The 25,489-nt window shown below is 32.7% G+C and overlaps 1 protein-coding gene and 1 long non-coding RNA gene across 4 annotated transcripts in view; both read left to right on the plus strand.

The window, feature by feature from the left end:
• PLOD2 (procollagen-lysine,2-oxoglutarate 5-dioxygenase 2) overlaps positions 1-24,923 on the plus strand; it is a 95,932-nt gene extending 71,009 nt beyond the window's left edge. The window contains exons 11-20 of one of the 3 annotated variants that reach the window (XM_032264139.1): positions 713-817; positions 3,430-3,555; positions 6,390-6,531; positions 7,733-7,795; positions 8,785-8,898; positions 12,302-12,367; positions 12,977-13,081; positions 14,195-14,341; positions 14,451-14,576; positions 14,748-16,163. In XM_032264139.1, coding sequence (XP_032120030.1) covers positions 713-817; positions 3,430-3,555; positions 6,390-6,531; positions 7,733-7,795; positions 8,785-8,898; positions 12,302-12,367; positions 12,977-13,081; positions 14,195-14,341; positions 14,451-14,576; positions 14,748-14,903 — 1,150 coding nt within the window. In that variant the 3' untranslated portion in view covers positions 14,904-16,163. Of the gene's footprint in view, positions 1-712; positions 818-3,429; positions 3,556-6,389; positions 6,532-7,732; positions 7,796-8,784; positions 8,899-12,301; positions 12,368-12,976; positions 13,082-14,194; positions 14,342-14,450; positions 14,577-14,747; positions 16,168-19,006 lie in introns of those variants that run through there. The other 2 variants (XM_032264146.1, XM_032264152.1) reach the window with 2 other exon arrangements.
• On the plus strand, positions 3,562-6,031 carry LOC116540602. The gene is made up of 2 exons (XR_004264513.1): positions 3,562-4,764; positions 4,805-6,031. It is a non-coding gene; the product is annotated as an uncharacterized LOC116540602 (long non-coding RNA).
• Positions 24,924-25,489: the final 566 nt, after the last annotated feature.

Raw genomic sequence — 25,489 nt, forward strand, 5'->3', positions numbered from 1 at the left:
TAGGGATAGACGGAAAATAGGCCCCTGAAAAACCAAACTGGTGTTATTAATAATCATTCTGTAATTTATTCATTGGAGAATCCTCTGGGTCCAAAATCAAAACACATTTTCTTTAATTTTTTTCGTGATTGTACCAAGCGTTCCTGTCTGGTATTTTGTGTGACAGTTGCTTGGAACAAATGTGGTGTGGAGACACACACTGACAACAGCAAAAAGTGCTAACTGGTACCCGCAGTGAGGGGGCGGGGAGGGGAGCTGAGAGGTAGGAAGCTGATAACCCAAATGTCATCTGGTATCTCAAGTTGTTCATTCCTTGATATTCCTGATGATAACATTACAGACTGTACCAGGGAAAGCAAACATAATCACTGACTTTGGTAAGAAGGCAGAGGAATAACTATCTTAGAAAAATCATGCAAATCAAGTTTTAAAAATATTAATACCTGAAAAGCCATATACTTACATCTCCAACATTCATTTAAAACTGAGTTGTGGGATATACTAGTTGTATTTGTGTGTGTGTAATGTATGCAAAAACATTTTGATATGTGGACGTTTTATGACTTAAAATATTTAGTGGCTTGAAAATATATTGCAATTGGCCTAAAATTTTGGAGGTGATCTCCCTGTGAATACCTGTGTTAAATTGACCATTTTGAAATTTAAGATTAAAGATATCTCACGCCTATTTCATTTTCTTTTTCAATGTCAGGGACTTTTGCCGTCAGGATGAAAATTGTGATTATTACTTTAGTGTGGATGCAGATGTTGTTTTGACAAATCCAAGGACTTTAAAAATTTTGATTGAACAAAACAGGTACTGTAAAAATTCAATGTCAATTTATTATTAAAATGATCATTTTCATACTGATGTGAACATACTGTAGTTATTGCATGTTTAGTAAATTGAGATAACTTAGTTATGCTCTACTTAATTATTTTTCATTTAAAGAAGTCGTAGAAATCAACCTGAATACCATCTACAACTATTTAATGTTAGTTATAATCACGAATACAATTACTTGGCCTATTTTGCTGTTTAAAGGTAGGTGAAATTATGATATATCTGATACTAAAATTTAGAGTTGTTTTATCCTCTATAGATATTTTTAAAGTAGAATTTCTCAAAACTTCTGACCAAAATAGTTACTGCATACAGAGTTGTAGTCTTTAGTATCAGAAAGAAATTTCAGAGGTACAAATCATCCCACATTCATATTTGTAGCTTTATTTACTATTGAACTAATTATCATTGAACAGTGATTGTTTACTCATTTAACCCAATTGACATGGGAAAAAGACACCATGTATATCAACTTACAATGATACCAATCTTTGTCAATACTACTGCTAATATTACTAATAATATTTTTACTACTCCTGCTGAGAGCTCACCTTTAACAAGTTTTATTAAGTGCCAGGTATTGTAACTACATGTTTTAACACCATTATTTCTCATAATAAATAGAATGTTTAGCAGACAAAATGTTAGAATGATTGTTTTTATTTTGCTAAGTAAAAATACTTGGGAAATATAGTGTTAACTCACCCTATATATAATATCTATATGTATATGTCACTAGAATTTGAGAATTTGAGAATTTAGTTTTTACTTCAAAATCTAAGGCCTCTCTGTAGCAATCTTGTATATACAGCCCAACTGTATAGCTGTGTTATAGATGCTTAGTTTCTAAGTTAACTGTCTATAGGTCATTTTCCAAAGCATATGAATGAGGTTTTGATCATTTGGGAAGGAAAAGCAGTTGTGATACCCTAGAGATATGAGATAGTATATGATTTGTAACTCTTGAAACCTAGTATAGTTCAGTACTGTTTTCTCGAATTTGCATTTTTTTCTCTTAATTTGATTGAAATGCTATAGTGTGTAATGCAGATGTGCTTTTTAATGGTATTTAGATATTTTCATTTTATGGCTCTATGATTTAGGTATTTATTATTATCTTAGTTAACTAATGAATTTATGTTATGTATTTGACATATATCCTCCTTAATATTAAACATTTTCTAAAAGAAATAACAATTCCCTCATAAGGAGCTTACCTGCCATCTGGGGCCCTTCCCTCTTAAAGAGTAAAACTCAGGCTATGTCTCCATGGATTTCTGTTAGTTATCAAAATTTTAGGTTTATGTAATACTTCTGTATCTAAACATGTGGTTTCCATAAGCTATTCACATATGCCAGGAATGTTGCACGATTTAGTAGATTTGACTGAAGGGTAGAGAAAGAGATGCGACACATCTTGGGCATGTGCCTTTCTAGCTTCTCATCAGCTCTTTTTTCTTCTCCTCTTCCTATCTCTATTTGCTCCCTTGCTCTAAATTTTACTACTTAAATTGTATAATAATATGAGTTGTTCTTCAGCTGTCATCTTTACATTTTCATTCACAAAAATATTGAGATACACAGCAGATAGATTTTGGTTTCCCGAATTTGTTGGTTTAACCCTTTTGAGGAGGCAGCTGGGATTATAAATAACAAGTTCTTTTTAAATTAAATATTTGATATTGTCAGTTATTGAATTATTTCCCAAATTAATATATGTAGTTTCTAATTTAGGTTATTATTTATAATATTGTAGGTATTCAAAATAAAACAAAACATGTGTTTCTGATTAATAGTTTAGTAGGAATTTGGAAGAATAAACCAAAATTTATTATTTTGCATGATGTGTGTTTATTTCATTTCACTTTTATGCATGTAATAGAAAGGGCCTGGCTGGCCTTCACAAGATAGAGGTATTGTGAAATAGTTTTTTTTTTGGTGGAGAATAGTTGTTCCATAAATTTGTTTTCTGAAATATTTAAAGGAAACTTCAGTGTTCCTGGGACTAGTTAATGTAATCACAAGTCATTTTTAAAAGTCATGGAAAACTGGAAACATACTTAAATAATTTGAATCCTAATTACAGGAAAACTTGCCTGTTTACAAATGTCTCAATTAATCATCATTCATTTTTTTTCATTCAACAAATACTAATTGAGTGCCTTAAATGCACCAGGGGCTGTTGTTTGCCCAGTGACAATGAAAATATTTGGTTTCATTTACTATAGGTTCTGAAATACTTAAATTTAAATATAATTAAATATAATTAAATAAATAAACTAAAGTACTTTCCTTCTTTTGGGTGTAAGGCGTTTTTGAAAGTCATTTTTATGTGTTCATTGGCATTTTCAATTACTTTTTCCTTTGTTACTCTTTTTTAAGAAATATGATTGAAAATTAGCAATATACTTATTTAAGCAAAGATGTTGGGAAAGAATATCCTTATTCTGTTTTTATTAACTGCAGGTATGTTAAATGAGCTTTATTGTGTTATGTGTCATGCAAAGCCCAAAATACATAATTCTGTGGTAGTTTAAAAATAAATAATTATATGAGTTTTTTTCTCTCTCACTTTCTCTCTTTAGAAAGATCATTGCTCCTCTTGTAACTCGTCATGGAAAGCTATGGTCCAATTTCTGGGGAGCGTTGAGTCCTGATGGATACTATGCACGATCTGAAGATTATGTGGACATTGTTCAAGGAAATAGAGTGTAAGTTACTTGATTTAATATTTTAATATAAAATACCATAATCTAAAGATGTAGTCTTGTTAATGTTACTTGAATTTTTTTTTTGTATTCGTCTCTTTTCTTTGTAGTTAATGGGAATTTGAGAACCTGAGACCACTTGGAATCCTGAAATACCAATATAAACTCACATTTTTTAAAAATGTTTTTAAAGTCCCAGGTCCTCAATGGAACAAGCTCATTGCTTTGGGGAATACTAAGAGATTATATGTGGTTACCATACTCACATTATGGTTGATAGAAGAGTAATACTCCTGAGTTAAAAGTTTGGAAAGGGGATTTTGTCTACTAACTTTTTAATGACTATAATTAAGGGTTATTTTGATAGGTTTTAAAATTTATAATTAAGTCAACAATAATACTGACAGCCAGAAGATTCCAGTATTCCTGATTGCATGAGTTTTTTGTGTGAAATAACTATTATTCTGCTTTAAATATGAGTTTCTTCACCAATATTAGCTTTTCATTTCTAGAGATTGAAAAGAATATATTTGCTGAAAAGTATATGATTTATATTTATTTCAGAGACAATGGTTGATATTTTTAAAACTAATTACAATTGAAATAGTTTTGCTAAAGTAATATTGGTGAAGAATGTCATTCATTTTTCATACATATGATGGACCAGAGTAACTAAGACATTATGTGCTTTGCCTTAGTTCTCAAACATGTCAGCCTGATTAAAAAGAGGAAATACACTCTCTCAGTACTAAAAGAATGGGCTCTTAAATTTAGGGAAAAAAAGGCACATATTTCTTTTCAAGCAGTTGAGTTTGGTAAAAAGATGTGTTGGTTGTGAAAATAGTAAGTGGTGTAGAAAACTTAAATTTGAATTATGTAAATACAATAAAGGTTTTTGATAGCTGTAATTAAAATGCATGGTAGATGAGAAGACACTAGTAAGAGCATATTCTGTTGTTTCAATCCAGTTGTATTGACTCTGTGTGAGTTGTGTAGACAGTATACCTGATAGTATCTTTGGGCACATCCAAAATGAAAGTTTGTGGAAGTAGAATGGAAGATTCATGTTTCAGGTTGCTTTAGGCATTGGCGTTTTTCTGTCCAACCTCCTATCATTGTCGTCTAAAGTGTAAGGAAAAAAATATGGTAGAAGCTTTTGATACGGCATGCTCTTCATGTCCAAAAGCTACATGAAGGAGCAACGTTTTGTGTGTTTGTGTTTGTGTGTGTGTGTGTGTGTGTGTGTGTGTAGGTGTGTGTGTGTATAACTTGAAACACTGAATAATTCCCCAGATATTAATTTCTGAATTTAGCTGATACATTGTATACAGCAGTTCCCCTTATCTGTGGTTTTACTTTCCATGGTTTTAAGTCAACTGTGGTTTGAAAATAAGAAGATATGTTGAGATAGAGAAAGTGTAAACATTCATTTGATTTTTATTATAGTATATTGTTATAGTTGTGCTATTATTGTTGTTAGTCTTACTGTACTTAATTTATAAATTAAACTTTATTATAAGTATGTTTGTGTAGAAAAAAACATAGTCCTCTATGTGTAGGGTTTGGTACTATCTGCTTTCAGTCATCCACTGGGGTCATGGAATGTATCACCCTCACATAAGGTGGGGACTGCTGTACTCCTTAAGGCATTTCTCTTTGAGGCTGGTCTAGTAAGACACAATATCATATTTCTTTTAATATCTAACTATATTTCCTTGGTTAAGATCTTGCCTTAATGTTCTCTGAAAGCAAGGCACAGCCTTATAGGCAAAACTTCTCTTCAAGTTTTTATGGAGTCTTGTTCAGAGTAAGACTATAAATGTGGGAAAGAATGAATTACAAAAGAGCCTCCCAACATTCATATACTCCCAGCTGTATTTCTTCACATTTTCAGTTTTCTGTATAATATTTACGATGGCTTAATGAATGGTAAGATAAAACAATTTTGGAGGATTTTAGGCTATATTCAGTGGTATGCTGGTAAATGTGTAACAACTGGCTTTTGAAGGTGGAAGATTCCCGGATTTAAAGTGCTTGTCCATTTGTTTGGTGTAAGTCCTTCTACCATAGCTGATTTCAAGTTTCCAATGTGTAATTACTGAACATGGACTTGGCATTAAAAGTTAACTCTAGGGAACCAGTATGAGCTGGGTGTAGTGCAGTACTGGTTGTATGTTATGATTCATGCTATCAAATTCTTTAATTTTAAGTAAAAAGAACTTCTGTACAACAGAATATAATAGTCTAACTATAACAACTGTCATATCTCAATTAGTTGTAATAAAAATGCCAATCAGATACCAAACCAAAATTGAAATGTATCCAAAGGGACAGTGGTTTGTCTCCTAAATCTCATTAGCTATAGTGTATGCAATGTAATCACATATATGGGGCAAATATCATTCAATATGTTTGTATATTCACAAATGTTTGTTTATGTGTACAAAGTCTAAACACAAAACCTTTATTTTAAAAATGCCTGGAAACCATCATTCTCAGCAAACTGACAGAAGAGCAGAAGATCAAACACCGCATGTTCTCACTCATAGGCGGGTGTTGAACAATGAGAACACATGGACACAGGGAGGGGAGCACTACACACTGGGGTCAGTTGGGGGGAAATAGGGGAGGGACGGTGGGGGGTGGGGAGCTGGGGAGAGATAGCAAGGGGAGAAATGCCAGATGTAGGTGATGGGGAGGAAGGCAGCAAATCACACTGCCACATGTGTACCTATGCAACAATTTTGCATGTTCTTCACATGTACCCCAAAACCTAAAATGCAATAAAATAAATAAATGGGAAAAAAAAAAAAAGAATGTCTTCTCTTTACTTTCAGAGGAGTATGGAATGTCCCATACATGGCTAATGTGTACTTAATTAAAGGAAAGACACTCCGATCAGAGATGAATGAAAGGAACTATTTTGTTCGTGATAAACTGGATCCTGATATGGCTGTTTGTCGAAATGCTAGAGAAATGGTAAGATATGCAATGATGGCTTGTTTGAATGTTCTTATAAGATGGCTTGCTTTACCAGTTGGTATGTCACTGTGTTTTGATGCCCTTTTTCTTGCTAATTTGTAAGTACTAGCCAATTTTTTTGGTTCTATGTTGAAAATTTGGGAGCAATTTTGGAGATAATTTAACATTTACTTGTAGAAGTGGAATGAAAAATGTTAGTTTTTGTGCTCAGGCTAATTCATAGGCAACAGAGTTGGATTTCTGTAATTAAGATGAATTTGTTACAAATCAACTTTGCTCTTTTAAGAATACATCTTTACTTTAGTTTGAAATTCTGTAGTGAAAATTTGACCTAATTAAAATTAATTAGATAAGCTTTGATGAAATAATAATTCCATATTTAAGACAATTTTTGTTCTAAAATTAATGTCCATATTTTCTCTAACTGGATGAACTTTTAAGAATTATTATTAACTTCACATTCTAAAAAAGCATGATTCTTACTACCAAACTGGTAGAAGGGTTAAGATATGTAGTATATTTACTCTAAATAAAATATTAATGATACATTGCTGTACTACAAATACTTTCATTATAAAACTTAAAATGACTAGAAAATATTTTTTCAAAATGTATAAATATGTTTTAGAACATATATATATGATTTTTGGTTTTAGAAATGATAGGGTATTTTATTTTTGATTTCCAAATTTATACAAGCAATTGTGATTTCAAGAAAAAATCAGAAAAGTTGGCAAGTATTTTTTTCTCAGTTTAACAAAGCATGTGTTGTTTGAATATGTTTGTTTTCTCTACAAACCTATGTGCATTGTTATTATTGAATATCCTCAGTACTTGTGATTGTATTTTGTGCTCATGTTTGGCTAATTTGACTTGACAGCGCATCATGGAATGGCCTCTCTTACTCATTTTTTCCTTTGTCTTATGTGTCTAATGAAAGTTCTGCTACGGAATGAGCTTAGACTTTGTTTGACCCCCACCCCCCACACCCAAAAAAGGAAAAGAAAAGAAAGGGCTGAAAGAGCTGGAGATGTTTCTTTGTGTGTGCTATAAGCTTTGCTAGTTCTGCATGTTGTCTGTGAAGGACATTTCAGAATGTTAGCTTTTGATCAACAGCTGCTATTATTTTTATTTACCAAAGAATACCTGAGAGAGCAGGTGTACAGGTCAACTTACCCAATGCTTCTCTTCATTTTAGACTTTACAAAGGGAAAAAGACTCCCCTACTCCGGAAACATTCCAAATGCTCAGCCCCCCAAAGGTGTTATTTTTATTTCTTTTTGTTTATTTAATATTTGATATAGTCTGTTGCCTAGCAGTAAAGTTTCTTTAAGAGCCTTATTTGCATTTAGCTTGGTAAAATGTTGGTATTCATCAGTTAGTCATCTGTTTGTGTGTGTGTGTGTGTGTGTGTGTGTGTGTGTGTGTGTGTGTGTGTGTGTTATGTGACTTGGGCATGGGTCTTGTGTGACAGTCAACTCTTGGTTCTTTGGGCTGATTTATATTTTATGGTCGACAGATGAGAAAGTTAAACCTAAGTCCCTTTCATTCTTTTTTTAGGTTTTTATTTCTTTTTTAAACGGAGAAAGAGGATAGAAGTAGGTATAAAATAGGATTTGATTACAGTAAGGTTTAGGTGCACTTCATTGAGTTATTAATCACTAACTCTTTTACCATTAAAACAGGTCCAAAAAGAAACAACCTTACCTTATGGTGTTTTCCACATTTGTCTGGTTTGGGGCAAGAATATGAGACTGTTTTTTTAAAATCTACCTTTTTAATGCATGACTCATTTGTGTTAGTCTTTAAACATTGGAAAAAGAAAGGAATGAAACAGACTGGTGAAATATGACTGGCAGTGAATTCTTGTTTAAAAATGTGATGCTTTCTCTGAAAGGGAAAGAAGCCAAAAGAGGTATAATTCATTGCACTTGTGTCTCAAAAATATTTCTGCTTTCAAAAGGAATTTTTTCCCTGATGTCTTCATCTAGGATCAATGAGAAAGGGACAAAAACAGTTCATTCTTTTTTTCAGTTGAGTGTCAGTTTTATCTACTAGTTTTGTGTGGTGTCTGAATTAATGATCAAAGTTTGAGTTTCTTATTTTAAAACATGCACATTTTATATGAATACTAAAAATGCATGTTCATAAATGAAATATAAAAATGAAAATATCTTCTGTGTTTTCCTATGATTAAATTTACTTTTGTTCCTACCTCTATGATTAATACTGTTATTTTCTGGCATATAGGGTGTGTTTATGTACATTTCTAATAGACATGAATTTGGAAGGCTATTATCTACTGCTAATTACAATACTTCTCATTATAACAATGACCTCTGGCAGATTTTTGAAAATCCTGTGGTATGTATTTCATACTCAACTTTATTTATTATTTTTCTATGACTCTAAGTGGTTGTAAATCAGTTGGGTAATAATATGAAATGTAGTTAGGGGCTTTTAAAAAATGACACAATGTGAAATGCATATCAAAGCCACAATGAGATACTGTTTCACACCAGTCAGAGTGGCTATTATTAAAAAGTCAAAAAACAACAGATATGGGTGAAGCTATGGAGAAAATGGAATGCTTATACATTGTTGGTCTGAATGTAAATAAGTTTAGCAATTTGGAAAGCAGTTTGAAGATTTCCCAAAGATCTTAAAACAGAGCTACCATTTGACCCAGCAGTTCCATTAGTGGGTATATATCCAAAAGAAAATAAGTCATTTGACCAATAAGACACATGCCCCTGTATCTGTACATTGCAGCACTATTCACAGTAGCAAAAACATGGACTCAAACTAGGTGTTCATTAATGGTGTATTGGATAAAGAAAATGTGGTACATATACACCATAGAATACAATACAACCATAAAAATGAACGATATTATATCATTTTCGACAACATGGATAGAGCTGGAGGCCATTACCCTAAGTGAATTAATGCATATTCTCACTTATGAGTGGGAGCGAAACATTGGGTACTTATTGACATAAATATAGGAATAGTAGACAATGGGGACTAGAGGAGTGAGGAAGGGAGGAGCACAAGCGTTGAAAAAACGACTAATAGGTACTATGCTCACTACCTTGGTGATAGGATCGGTCATACTCTAAACCTTAGCATCATGCAATATGCACTTGTAACAAACCTGCACATATAGTCCCTGAATCAAAAGGCTGAAATATTTTTTAAAAAGTAAATAAAAAGAAAAAAATGATAATGACATAATTATTATATTTTATGATCTATAGAGTAGATCCAAACTTGACCAATAACTATTTTTCTTATTAAGACAGTTATTAGGTTTGGGGAAGATAATTATCAATTTGTTCTTTCCCAATATTCTAATATTTTTGTTTTGTGTATTCAAAAGTACCATCCAATTTTAATCATAATTTTAGAACATGTTTACAAATAACTCATATTTATAATAGTGTTATTTTTTGTTTAAGAAAATACATTTTTAAAATCATTTTTTGGCAGCTTTGTGAATGAATGTACATCAAAGATAGCTAGAGAGCATTTCAGAAGAAAGCTTATTCAGCATATGAAGAGAGTCTTAACTTGAAGAAACGATTTCCTTTTAAAATCTGTTTTCTTGTTCTTCTTTTTAACAGATTTGAGTCATACAGTAATTAGCTCCTTTTGTGTTTTACAGGGACATCTTTTCTGTTAGCCAAGTGGCACATTTATTCAAGGGAAAATACTCTCTTCAACAATCAAATCTGTAATACCGCTGTAATGATTTTCCCCTTGCCAATAGTAAAAGTTTTAAATTGCAGACTCAATCCACCCGATCAGAGTTGTCCTTTATTATGAAGGAATAGTTGAGATCTGGGGACAGTAAATGTAGTAGTCTGAATATTCTGAATAGGAAAAGAATATCTTTTGACATTTTGTTATTTTAGAAGTATTTTTGTTCTGTTTTAGCCACATGTCTTCATCTTTCACAGAAGTAAAGTTGAAAAGAGGTGTTTTTTAGTTGTGAGGGTAGAATTCCATATTTCACTTCACCATTAGGATTTTTTGATTTCTTGTGTGACAGTAGGTTCCTGGTTAAGATGTCCTAAATTATATTCTAAATTGTAGATATTTCTGTAAGAATTCAAGTCTTTGGAAAGTAAGCAATGAAAACATCAGAACTGAGTAGGAATGGCTTTTCTTTCCATGACTTTCTTTGCTCTCTGTTAAATTAGCCTGATTCATGTGCCTCATGAGGGAAACCCCATAGAAAAAGGCTTATGATTATCAGAATTTCTAAGAAATTAATAAAGTCACAGTTTGCTCAGTGATTTGAAAGGTGATCCAAAATGAAATGTTAATACTAATGCCCTAAGATAAAATTTTAGGGGATTTTTTTTTTTTTTTACTTAAAGAAAAATCAGTATTGATACACAAGATAAAAGACTATAGGTAAAAATTATTTCTTATTGATGATTATTCAGTTTCCTCCCATATTTTAGAATCAGAAAACTCATTAGAGGGAATAATGAGATTATACAGAAATCTGATCCATATATACTATGTAAATATCAAATTTGTTAAAATTATGAAGATACCTTTGTTTCCTCCACATCAAAAATGTTTGAGTTACATATAAATAGATGCAAAACTAATAATGGCATAAATAATGACATAAATACTCAGTCCCTCTAAAATCTAGCCTCAAAATATGTATTTAAGGCATATAATTTTTTTTTTTTTTTTGGCAAATAACTTTCTAAACATCTTTCAATTGGGATTATTTTGAGCCTGTGTCTCACTTCCTCCCTGCTGGCTTTCTATATTTGCACTTTGTAAAGAGAAAGATTAATAATTGCTAGAAATATTCTAAATCTAAGAAGAGATCTTTTTGGATACTTATATCACTCACTATCTTGATATATTCATATTTTAATAAATACCCATATTTAAATACAGAACTTGAACCAATAAAGTAATTATTTAGCTTTTATTGAAAAAAATGTCACGGTATTTTCGTATATGGCTTTTATGCCAGAGATTGGTCAGAAAGGATCAAATTCATGAATTAGAATGAAGGGGAACCATTTTTCAACATAGAGCCTTATCCCTTAATTTTAGTAACTGAAAGAAGTGAAAGTGCTAGTAAACTCATGATTATTCCTTGATAAATATTAATGACTGAAGTGAAGGCAGATATTTAAAAATTTCATTTAAAAATCAAAAAAAGTAAGAATAATTTACTAGAGACATATAAGACAGACCCTAGTTAATTAATTCACTAATTCATTTTTACATATTTGTTGGTAGGATTTTGCTCCTTGTCTTTTACTTTTAAACACACATTTTTTTTACCTACTCTGTGTATATATATTAAAATACTGATGGTCCTCAACTTATGGTGACTTGACATAGGAATTTTCAAATTTATGATGGATTTATTTATCAGGGTATTGAGTGATTTCAGCCTCCCACGGGTTTATTGGGACATAACCCCATCGCAAGACAAGGAGCACCTGTAAAATGTGTAAATCTATTCACTGTAAGATTACTTAAGTTTTAAAATCCTGAGGCACAACATTTCATAAATAAAAATTTTGTACATCATAGAATGACATAAGCATACTCAGAATCAGGCAAAAATTAAACTATATACTGTGGTTTCTGAAAATTACTATTTTGTCCACCACACATAATCACTTATAGGTTGAATAATTTCTAAAATGCATATGCTTTATACTTTTCAGTAAAGTATTTATAAAGGTATTTGTTTTAATATGTACTTCTTTTTATATAGGACTGGAAGGAAAAGTATATAAACCGTGATTATTCAAAGATTTTCACTGAAAATATAGTTGAACAGGTTTGTATTAATAATGATTACAAAGCATAGAAAATTTTGCTGTTATTTTCCAGAATAAATACTATTAATGCAATACTACTTTCACAGAAGATGTGAAAGTGGAGAAACTATCTTTTAGGTAAAAATTGTATGACTCAATTACTGATTAAATAGCCTTAAGGAACATGCAGTTGTAAAATGTAGAACATAGAAATTAGCATTTTAAGCATGCTCCTAAGTGTTATTCATAGCTTTCTTAAACCACTAAAAATAGGAACCATTCACAGATCTTTCATATAGAACTCTTTCAGTGAAAGCTTTTCTTTGGAAGTATCTGGGCTGTCTTTCTGAAAGAGTCTTTTCAAAGAGACAACTTCAAAAAATGAATTCTCTTTTAGGTTAGTGTTTAAAACTATTGCTAATACCTAATTTTTGAGAATGTAAGATGTCATCAATTCTGAGGTGCACCATTATTTATGTACCACGAGAAAAAAAAATACTGTCAAATCATGACAGAAAACTGTTTCCTAGTCATTTAGGATTTTTTATTTTACACATATTAAAATAGCTATTTAGACCATTAAGACACAGAAGTTATTATGTCTTCTAATGATGATGCATATTTTATAGCCCTGTCCAGATGTCTTTTGGTTCCCCATATTTTCCGAAAAAGCCTGTGATGAATTGGTAGAAGAAATGGAGCATTACGGCAAATGGTCTGGAGGAAAACATCATGTAAGTTGTAATTTCACACTAAGAACTACAATGAGTGTGGGGCTTAGTAGATATTCAGATAATTTGGAGGGGTTGTATACTTTTTCTCATACGTCTCTGAGTTCTAGACCTAAATAAATTGGCTAGCCAAGGCTCTGATTTCATTCTACTTCTGCCACTAACCAGTTGTTTAACACTTAAGTCATTTCATCAGTCTGGGCGGTTTTCTCATTTATGCTTGTAATTACACTGGATGTTCCCTACGGGTCAGTGTCCTCAAGCTGGAGATTGTTAGGTAATATATGTCTTTGCAGAGTGATATGGCTCTTTCCAAGGCCGTTTTTTATTCCTTGCATTTTCACAGTGAGATTGAAAATTCTAAGGCAGACTTTATCTGGCTGTCAAAACTGTGTTTTTGTGTGTAAAATAGGAAAGAGGGATCTGAGTGTCTTCGGTGTAATTCAGTTTTGCATTTGCATTCAGTGTCAAAGACTTGGCAGGAAATACTACTGTCAGTGGTTCCATGTGTTTCTTTTCCTCTAAGAACCAACATGCCATTTTAGCAGAATACTCTGGAATATTACTGCCTCTGCACAATTATGTCCCCCAGGTAATGAGCTGATGAGGGAGAGGGAAACTTAAAGTATAAGGAAGAACTTGAAGTCAGTAGGTGGTGAAATAATGAAAAGCAATCTTTCAGAGATTTTGAGTGTTAGAAGTAAGGAATGGCAGAGAAAGCTTGTTTTCAGTATCTGCTAATACAGAAAGCAGATATGCTGAATGTATGCTCATCAAGTAGCTAAGACTGCCCAAAGGGTCACTGTAAAAAACATTCATGTTTTAGAGGGGATTTGTGGGCTTAGGAAGTATTATTTACTTTATAGTTGAACTTCCATATACATTTACGAAGTAGGAAAGGAGTCTACTGACCTTACATTAGTTTCATCGTTGTATCATTGGCAAAGCTGTACCTAAGTTATTTTGATAGTTTTACAGTTAAACCAGATGGTATACCATATTGGAACAACTGTTATTTTTATTGTCTATTATGATCTGTGGTTGAAAAATATACTGTAATATAAATGGGAATTGCACACGAACTATATCTTACAATGTCATTTGTGTTGTTTCTAGGATAGCCGTATATCTGGTGGTTATGAAAATGTCCCAACTGATGATATCCACATGAAGCAAGTTGATCTGGAGAATGTATGGCTTCATTTTATCCGGGAGTTCATTGCACCAGTTACATTGAAGGTCTTTGCAGGCTATTATACGAAGGTAGTTATCCTCCCACCTCTCCAGCCTATTTCCTACCAATTTTTACACAGATACTATTTTTAATGTTTTCATTAATGAGCAAATCCACTGGCTTACTTTCCTTTTTCAGGGATTTGCACTACTGAATTTTGTAGTAAAATATTCCCCTGAAAGACAGCGTTCTCTTCGCCCTCATCATGATGCTTCTACATTTACCATAAACATTGCACTTAATAATGTTGGAGAAGACTTTCAGGTAATTATGACTCTTGTGTTTTTAGATTTTTCAAAAGAAATATATAATTATGAAAAGGGCTTTGCCATAAGCTTAGTTTCTTTTTAAAATTTTGCTCAAATGACATAATTTGAATTTTGCCACTGGTTAAATATAATAAGCTGATATATTTCTTCATTTAAACCTTTTTAGGGAGGTGGTTGCAAATTTCTAAGGTACAATTGCTCTATTGAATCACCACGAAAAGGCTGGAGCTTCATGCATCCTGGGAGACTCACACATTTGCATGAAGGACTTCCTGTTAAAAATGGAACAAGATACATTGCAGTATCATTTATAGACCCCTAAGTTATTTACTTTTCATTGAATTTAAATTTCTTTTGGATGAATGACTGACATGAACACGTCTTTGAAGTTGTGTCTGAGAAGATGAGAGGAATATTTAAATAACTTCAACAGAACAGCTTCACTTTGGGCAAAACATTTGAAAAACTTTTTATAAAAAATGTTTGATATTTCTTAATATCTGCTCTGAGCCTTAAAACACAGGTTGAAGAAGAAACAAAAGAAAAAAACAGTAAAAGAAAGTATTTATTTCTAAGCTTTTTTGCCTCTGAGAATAATGACAATTTTATGAATATTTGTTTCAAGATGATAAACTATTTAGGTACAAATGACAAGACTAATTATATTTTCTTATTTAAAAAAAAAGCATGGGAAGATTTTTATCAAAATTAGAGGAAATATAGACGAAATGGATATAAATGAAAATTACCATGTTTTAAAACCTTGAAAATCAGCTTCTACCTGTATTTGTATGCAATTAAGTACTTTGAATACCTACAGTAGCTATTACAGGAACACACAACAATTATACAATGTTTTCCTTAAGACAATTAGTACAAAATACAACTGAGGAGCATATACAGTTGAAAACATTTTTGCTTAGATTTTAAAGCAGAATATTTTACATTTGTATTAAAAATCAAACTCTGTGTTTCTCCAGATGAATCTTTCAAAGTGGATTATATTAAGTAGGTATTAGATTTAGGAAAACCTCTCCATGTCTTAAAGTATTATCAAGTGTCAACTTAAGATCAACAAGTGTCCTTAAGTCAAAACAGGCTTTTTTTTTTTTTTCTTTGTTTCCCTTTTTTAGAAAATTCTAGAAAATAGTGAGGAAAAAGAAAAGTTTCATTGAGATGAGTAGTGCATTTATAATTTTTAAAAAAAAACTTTTAAGTACTTGAATTTTATATCAGGAAAATAAAGTCGTTGAGCCTTGCTTCTTCCCTCTTGCCCTTTGTCTCTCTCCTTATTCTTTTTTGGGGGGAAGGTTATTCGCTTTTTTTCTTTTCCTGGCATAATTTCCATTTTATTCTTAGTGTCTATGTTAACTTCCCTCTATCCCACTTATAAAAAAATTCCCCAACAAAAATATTCGTTGTCTTGATGTTTTATCATTTCTCTAAGGTTGAAATATCCTTATTTTAGCTACTGTTTTTAATGTAAAGGTTAAACTTGAAAAGAAGTTCTTAATCATGGTGCCAAAATTCATTTTCTAACACTATGTGTTAGAAAATTATGAAAAATAAAATAATTTTAGAAGGTGTTGTTGTTCTCTTTACTATTGGTGTTTATCTTCAGAAGTGAATGTATGATGGAATAGTCTGAAAGAAAGAAGCCTATGATTTTTCATTTGGCTTAGTAGATTTAAGGATCTATCAAATTACTGAATTATAAATTGAATTACAGAATCTTCAATTTTAGCATGACTAGGAATTTGATCTAACTCATTTTACAAGTGAGAAAATAGAAGTCAAACTTTATTCAATATGAGTGTATTTGTTCATTAATATTTTTTGAGTCTATATTATGGGCCGGGGCACCAAGGATATGGTGATGAAGAAAACATTATAGTCACTGGCAGATGGACTTAAAAAGATAAGAAAGTTGGGTTCTACCCCTGTCTACTTCTTTGGGGACACTTAGTACCCAAAGAAAATTTCTACTATCAGTCAACTAGGTTGAGGAGACATTTTAGTAATGATTTGGAATTATATTACTATACATCAGGAATGTTTTTCAAAATATGTAGTACTGGTAGATGCCAACTCATCAGAACAGCCTCTGGTTATAAAAGCAAGTCAATTCCTACCAGTGCAAGCCAGCTTAATATCCCTTGTGGTACAGTTCAAAGACATCTCTCAGGTACTAGTTATTTTCCATCTTGGTATCTATGGGTGGTTACCTAGCATAACTATTTCAGTCTCTTGCCATGTTTTCAGAAATGGGATCCAGGCAGCTTTTTTCTGTGGTCTTTTTGAGTAGCAAGCTACAGCATTATTTAAGAATAATTATTAAGAAAAAGCCGTTGGGAAGACAAATAGAGAAATATATAAAAAATTTTAATATGAGTTTTGGATTAAATGGGAGAGAAGTACACTAAGAAATAATGAGAAGAGAAAACTGTACATGTAGAAATGCTTTAGAAGTGTGAATTACTACATAACTGAATTATTTTGATAACAAATTAGAATGATTGGGAAGGTAAGTAAACAAGCTAGGGATCTGTGAATTTTATAAGCCTTAAATCTTTCTAATAGCATTTAAAAATGTACTCAACATCATTGTTCATCAGAGAAATGCCAGTCAAAACTACAATGAGATATTATCTCACCCCAGTTAGAATGGCTTGTATCCAAAAGACAGGCAATAACAAATGCTGGAGAGGATGAGGAGAAAAGGGACCTCTCACACACTGCTATTGAGAAAGTAATTAATTGCAATCACTATGTAATTGTACTATGGAGTACAATTTGGAGGTTTCTCAAAAAACTAAAAATATGATCCAGCAATCCCAGTGCTTGGTATATACCCAAAAGAAAGGAAATCAGTATGTAGAAGCAATATCTGCCCTCCCATGTTTGTTGCAGCACTGTTCATAATAGATAAGATTTGGAGACAGCCTAAATGTTCATCAACAGATGTGTGGATGTATTTTTGTTTTATTCTTAATATATTAAAATAGATTAGGAAATGTTCATTTAGTTTTTTCATTCCTGACAAATATTATTGAGGTGGTGATAATGTTTTTTAACTTAATTAATCAAGTGACTGTTTAGTTTAGCATGCTTCACTGTTTTCACTGAAACTCATAAAAATCTGTTTTCTTGAAAATTAGAAATTTGTGCCTGTTTAACAATATAAAACACAAATAATCAACTAAAAATAATTTTATAAGATAAAAATGGATATTTAGAAGGTAAAATGGATGACCCTGAAGTCAATATTAGATTATAAACTACAATTAACGGATGGAGAGGAGAAAAAAATATGTACGTTTTGTTAAAGGTTAATGAACTAGTCTGTGATTAATTATAAAATAATTTTAAAAGACATTATTTTAACACTGATTTAAAGTCACTAAAATCTCTTTGGGATCTTGATGTGAAATGACAGAATAATTCTGCACCTACTGAAGACAATTTTATATATGACAAAGATCAGTAACTGCTAAGTGAGAACTGGACAAATTAAATGATAGTTTTTTCTGCTGGGAATTAATGTTTGGAGAATTGATTAATTTTAAATACTGCATATTTGCAAAAATGAGATTATCCTATTTTACTTTGTTTTATTAGATTATTTTTATTGGTATTTACCTAGTTTATGTATCTTATAAATCTTGCCAAAATGTGACATCAAAGCTCCACCTTGTGGTCAAAATAGTATTTTTCCCAAAGCCTAATACTAATAAAATGATAAATATTGGATGCTTTTATTATTCAGGAATTCTTTTTATATTTTTAGGTATGATACAACATTTTAAAATGAAGAATTGTGACACCTTATTCTGAAATAAGGGGTAGTTAGCATATTTCCAGTTAACACTGATGAAATGATTTGTTTTCTACTTTTATCTAACTTGTAAACTGCTCATCTATGTTCAACAGGGAATATTTACCTGGATTAACAATAAAATAAGCATAAGAGTAGTCAGATTCAACTACAACTTATAAAGTAGTTGGTTTAGAGTAGATAAAATTGCTTAATTTTCATAATATTACAACAACAGTTCCATAGGGTCCTATTGTAAAAACAAAATTTTTAAAATTGCAGTTTGTTAGGGAAAGGTAAACATCATAATTTTTCTTTATTTTCAGCACGGAACTGGTAAGCACAACAATGAGGACAAGAGTCTTGTGGTACTAAAGTTTGGGTGATTCAGACACTGTGAAAGTTATAAGATCAACAAAATTTATTCCTGGTGAAGTTGTGCACTAGAGTAGTTCTAATATATGCCAGCTGTTGCACATTTACTTATTGCCCACACAGTCTTCTTAATCCCCCTTTTCCTCCTTTGGATCACGTAGTGTCTTGGCTGCTGGAAATCAAGGGGATCCTCAGCAAATGCTAGAGTGGCATCATTGATTTTCATACTGTTTCAGGGCAGCTTTCCCATTGACCTTCTATGAGCCAAGAGGAGAAAGAATTTTAAAAATACCTATTTTTGAAATGATTTCGTGCTTGTGATAGCGAGTCAACAAAGATGATTCTCAGTGAACCACGCCTCCTAGTACTCAAATCATTGTGAACCCAGGTGGGTACTCTGTAACCAATAGAATATGGTAGAAGTAACTGCCTAATTCCAAATTGGGTTATAAAAAGCTGTATGGTTTTGATCTCTTGGGACATTTACTGTTAGGGCTTTCTCTGTAGAATCCAGATGCCATGCTGTGCCCATGCCACATGGGAAGGCCATGTGCAAGCACTCTGGCCAGCAGCTGAAACCAAGCTCCCACATCAACTTCTACCACGAGTGAATTATTTGGACATCAGTCCCAGATAAACTTTCAGATGAATATAGCTCTTGTCAACATCTGCCTGCAACGACATGTGAGATGCCTTAGCCAAGAACACCCAGCTGAGCTAAGCAAACCCATACAGAGCTATAAAAGATGATGATAACTTATTAAGTCACTAAGTTTCCACATGGTTTGTTACACAGCAATGAATAACTGAAACAGGATTAATTGCCTACAGTGCATCTCTAATAGGCTTTTTCTTCTCAAAGCACTTTGCATACTGGATTATTTACTTACCTTTCATTCTCCTTAGTAAGGCCCTTGGCTCTTTGAGGGCAAAGACTGGGTCTTATTTCATCTTTTCTAGACTCTAGCATACAGTCTGGCATACAGTAGGTATTTGTGTGTGACTTGGAAGTTAGTTTTATGTCTGATTTTATTGTATTTGAATCAAAATGATATCTGAGGGGGACTAGGTGTTTCGAATTTAAGAGGTAGCAAAAAAAAAAAAAAATCTGTATACTTTAGTTATGTGAAGTAAAGATGTGTGAAAGATTGTACAGTTTGTCCCTGAATAAAGGAATATGTAAGTGGCCTCAAGTTGGATGAGAGATGCACTATGCCATTCTAAAAAGAAACTGCTATCACTGTTATCCTCAGCACTGTGGGCCAAGGGACTGAGAGAAGGAGGGTTCAGCTTATGAGTAATTTGTTTAGCATGTCTATCAGTATGTGCTTACTATGTGTATTTTTACTAAACATTCAGTAAATATTTTGAATTGAATTTGCTTTTATAAATCTTAAAGCAGTTTTCTACAAGGTGCTTTAAAAAGTGTTATTTTACATAGTGATTAAAAACTCTATATTTTGTCCTCTAAACTAGAAAATAGTTCTAAAATAGAAATATGTTAAAACAGTGGATTTTCAAATACCAAGAGAGTGTAGCTTTGATATGTACTGACACTGGAACTAGTGTTGTTACCCCAGTTACAGATTCCATTGCCCTTTGGGTATGGCCTCTCTTGATTTTGACCAAATAGCATTTTAACACCTATTCAGTATGGTCTTACAAATGTGATAAATAATGGAATGAAAACTTTCTAATTTCAGAATTATGGACCTATAGGACTCTCTTAAAAAAATGAATGATTTAGGAAAATTGTAACTGGAGTGATGTCAGAAAAAATAGAACCTCTCTTGAGGTTCTTGTGATGTTGTATTTTTTAATCAATATAGAGATGATATTTTTAATTTTTTAAAATTGGTAAGTGAATTGCCCAATCTGAGACATTTATAAGGTACCAAAGAGCAAATTTAAGTATGTAAAGTAATAAGAATTAAGAGAGAGCAATGAGATTCAGGAGTTATAATAAATCTATATTTCAAAGTAGGTATGTGAAGAATGAACATAAACATGTCTAACTTGCCATTGATTAGAGGGGTTTCATCTGCTAAATTGGGACATTTGTTTTGGCATTAAACTTTCTAATCTATTATTTTTGGAAAGAATATAATCTACACTATATTCCAGACAGTTTCATCCTCCAATAGATTTTCTTGCAAATATTTGATCCAATGTTACACTATTTTTTTAAGTTCTATACTAGAACAAGAATTACAGAACATGTATTTGTCTGTATGATGTAATTAATTTGTATCCTCTCTCAGATATGTTCATAGCCCTGAATCTTAATCTTCATTGATGGTTTACTTTTGTGAGAGTTACATGTATAGCTCACTGAATATACATGGGCCTCTTAGATTTCCTACCCACTAATAGATGGAACTATGGAACTACTTTTGGCCAGTGGCCAATGAATAGAAGTTAGGTGAATTACTGGCAAAGCCACACATTTATGAGCCTATTTTAGAGCCCCTTGAAGCATATGTATTGATATGCCTGGATCTCTGAATCAGTATTTGGAAGTAAGTTGTCCTTAATAGCTGTCAGGACCACAACAGATTTGTGCAAGAGAGAAATAATGTTTCCTATGTTAAGCCACTGTGTTTTCAAAGCTTACAAGATCACTTATTTTAACCTGACTAAAACAAGCATCCCATGTGTGAGAAAAAGATGTAGATTTCATTTGGACAAGATGGATTTAGGTTTATGTTGATTTACAAATAATAAAAATCTAGAGTTATCTTAGGGTTTGTTATTCAATTTGTGTCATCTAACAATAGAATCTGAGGATTGGAAGTAGTCTTAAAAGCTGTATAGTCCAAGGTCTGTCCTACCTCTTCCCTAAACAAATCATCTTTTAAGCTTGCCTGGTTGTTGATCACCCAGACTTTACTTGAAAACTTCATTTAGTGTTCATGGGTATCTGTTACAAGCCCATCAATGTACCTGAAATTATAAACATGATTTAGATATCAACCCTGCATTACAGTCTGGTGACAGGCAATTTACTGCATCCTAACACAGAAACAGCCAAGCCTTTTCATAACTGTAATGAAGACTGTCTTTTGTAACTTCTATGTAAAGTTTAAATGAGTATATTTGGAAATTACATGAAAAACCTAATTATGGGTTTATTAAATATTTAACAGCAGTAATTACAACAGTTGCCTCCCACCTATCACCCCTCTATGCCTCACCTCATTACCTTTTCCACATTTAAAAATACCAGATTCTTCACTAGTCTTTGTATGACCACCCTTGCTGCTCCTCCCAACCGACTGGCTTGCTGATTTTACAAGGTCCTATTTATCAGTATCACTCTCCTCAACACTTGGAATGGTTTATCAATATAGCCATGGAAGGGTGGTGGCCAGATCTGGACTTAATATGCTAGGTATTACAAGGTATAAGTGGTATAGAAACAAAGAGAAGAAACATACTTTGTATTTTTGTTAATAAAATTAAGTATCAAATAACTTTTGGTAAGGGATGGGCATCTGTATTGCACTGCCCATAATTTGCAGTCAGAAAAAATTTGTTTTCCTTCTCATAACAACACTGTTAAGCCATAACTTCAGTTTATAGTACTTACTCTCACATTTTTCTTGAGCCAAGTATAAAATGCTATTAAATTAAATTTTATTGGTTTTCAATTATAGTTTTAGCCTGTTTCAATCTTTGTGAAAGTTGATTCTATCAATCAACATAGTTTAGTCATTCTCTTCCTGGGCTCATGCCACCCAAAAGGATGAGCGAGCTTTCAACATCGACTCTTGATACTTTACGAAACTATTCAGAAAGACCGACCAGAATTCTAATGGCTTGCTCTGTACTCTATACATTTATAATCAAAGGCTGATCACGGCTACAGTATTTTTAAACTTGTTCTGTTTTTCAACAAACAATATACTTACTTGCAATTAAATGAAAATAAGGCATCGATTTCTGAAATTTTAGAGAGCTACCTTAGAAATTAAGTTTTAGTTGTTGTCAGCCTTGGCCTCCTATTAAAATCACCTGGGAACTATTAAAAGCATTTAATGCTGTGACCCTACCTAGACCTATTAAATTCCATTCTCTGGGGGTGAGGCCGGGCCATCAGTTATTTTAAAAGTTCTCCAAATGCTTCTAATGTGAAGAAAAGGTTGGGAGAATCTGATCTAGCTTAGCACTTAAAGGTTATACTGCTTATTTCTACCACTACACAACACTTATATACTGAGTTTACTGCAGTGAATTAATGGAGCTATTTTAAGTGGAAAATGTCTGATCAGTCGTTAAATAGCAGTATAAGTGAAATCTATAACTAAAATTCCTATTTTGAAAGACAAAAAGAAAAACCGACTTCTCTTTGAGGGCATGCTATACCCAGGGACTTGGCTAGTGCTAAGGAGGGCATGGTAGACCTCCTGGGATCACACAAAGAACAAGCAGCTCCTGCTTGGTTTTACCCAATAGCCTGATTCCCCTCAGTCATTCTGTGATGCTAAAGCCTCTCAATTCCTAGGACATGATTTGAGAAATTTCATAAAGTCTCAAGTCGTTCTTTCAGGTTATTTGTGTCAGGGTCTGAACCAAAGACACTGACCCAGTGACAGATGAACAAATTCACTCAAACGTAAATAAATCTCCAGTGAAAGAGTGGGCTGGGGATCCATGGTCACTCACAGACACTCCTGAGAGAGATAGCGGCCATGGCCCTGACCAGCTGGCCCTCTAGGCATTTATTCAGTATGGATTCAATAACAGAGGAAATGAGTCAACACACTTGTGGATTAAAGGCCAGGTTCCAAGGCCTAAAGCAAACATAGTTGTGGGTGATGAACCTGGTCACCTTCCTCCTGAGAGAGCCATCCAGCATGCGGATGATTAAAGGTTAGTTTTAGGACCACAAGTTATTCAGATAAATTCCCCCACATTCCCTAGTTATTTGCTTTTCTTTATCAACTAGGGGATTAGGCTGCCTTCATCCAAAACTTCTGAAACTATGCAAACTTTTCGGCCTTCCTGGAAGGTTTGTGACTAAATTCTATAATTTTATAGTCTTTCCAATCATCCTGACTGAACTCCCACATATTTGTACAATGGGGAAGAAAGTATCTATACCTTAGCCTCTTTCCCATGTCTATGACAGATCACCTGGCCTAGTGCTAAGGAAGGCATGGTAGACCTCCTTAGGTGCTTGAGTATCTTACAGATTGTTCACCTATGGTTGAAAAGCTCTTATCAAAATGCTCTTACTTTTATTGAGCTGATAAAGTTGCCAGCCTAACTTCTATCTATTCGTTCTGGCATTGCCTCCTGGAGGAACACAGACTATGTTGACTGTCTGTTCCATATGTTAGCAATGCAGATATATCATAATTTTCCTAAATCTGCTCTTCCAGAAAAGATTTCAGGCTTTCAAAACCATATAATCATCCTGTCCTTGGTGACTCTGTTTTTCTCCTTTGTCAACATCACATTTCACAATGTGTCACCTGGAATAGCAGAACAACCTGGCTATAAGAGTGGTTCTGATTTGATCTGGTCATTGTATTTCTAGAAACGAGGCCCAAGATTTTATCAGTTTTTACCAGGTCATACCACGTTGTCTTAAAATATCAATGATTTTCAAACCAGGCTGCACATTAAAATCACTTGGAAGAGCTTTGAAAAATATACCTATGTCATTTGCTGTCAATGGTGATACAAGTTCCCTTGTATCAATATGATATAATTATGTCATCAGGGTATAATGATGATACCCTGTTCTACCCTTGCCAATTAAATCAATCTCTGGGGGTAAGGCCCAGGTATAGTGATTTTTAAAAGTATTTCAGTGATTCTAATGTGCATCTAAATGAGTTACATTCTTAAATGTGGTTTCTCTCAACTTGTAGGGAAATATAATTTGTTGTTGTTTGAATGTAAATATCAGGCTTTTGATCTGTTCTAGTTTAATTTTCTGACAATAGTAGCCCCAGAATTTTCAAATATAATTCTTGAAGATTATAACAAGTTAGATTAGTGTTTATGTCCATAAAATGTTTAGAAAAGTTTGAAAAGGGCTTTGAAAAAGTAAAGATTAATTTAGTGTTAATATTTCTAATATTGTTGGGTTTATGCATAATATAATTTGGTTAAGATGTATCATAAATAAAAGTATTTTAAGATTACACTGTGAACTTGTATCATCATTGATAGCAAATGACATAGCTCATAAGCATGGGATCCAAAATTGGTTTTGCAAATTTAAGGATTTTCCAAGTAAAACAAATTTTAATGCTATGCTCATTGGTTCTCTTTTTATTTAAAACATTGGGTTTTAAGACATAACCAAAATAAACTACTTTTTATTCCTTTGACTTTAGATACATTTCAGCTGTTAAAAGGAGTGTTGTTTCATACAGCCTGACAGAGGACTTTCAGTTCTCTCACATCTGAAATTCATCAAGGATTGAATAAGAGTTATCTGGAAAAACTGCAATGATTTAAATTTGTGACCCTGGGTCATTTGGCAAAGGCATTTTTTTCCCCAAAGTTGTTAAGATTGCCTGAGTATTGCAGTATAGTGACCCTGGGTCATTTGGCAAAGGCATTTTTTTCCCCAAAGTTGTTAAGATTGCCTGAGTATTGCAGTATAGTGAATAGAATTTTGTAAAAATCAATGTTATTAGCCATTTACATAAAAGGCAAGTAGCAAACTTTGTGGTATCCCCCATTATTCTTGAAATATTGCA

Source organism: Sapajus apella, unplaced genomic scaffold, assembly GCF_009761245.1.
Source record: "Sapajus apella isolate SASKATOON/1434 unplaced genomic scaffold, GSC_monkey_1.0 scaffold4, whole genome shotgun sequence".
Taxonomy (NCBI): Eukaryota; Metazoa; Chordata; class Mammalia; order Primates; family Cebidae; genus Sapajus; species Sapajus apella.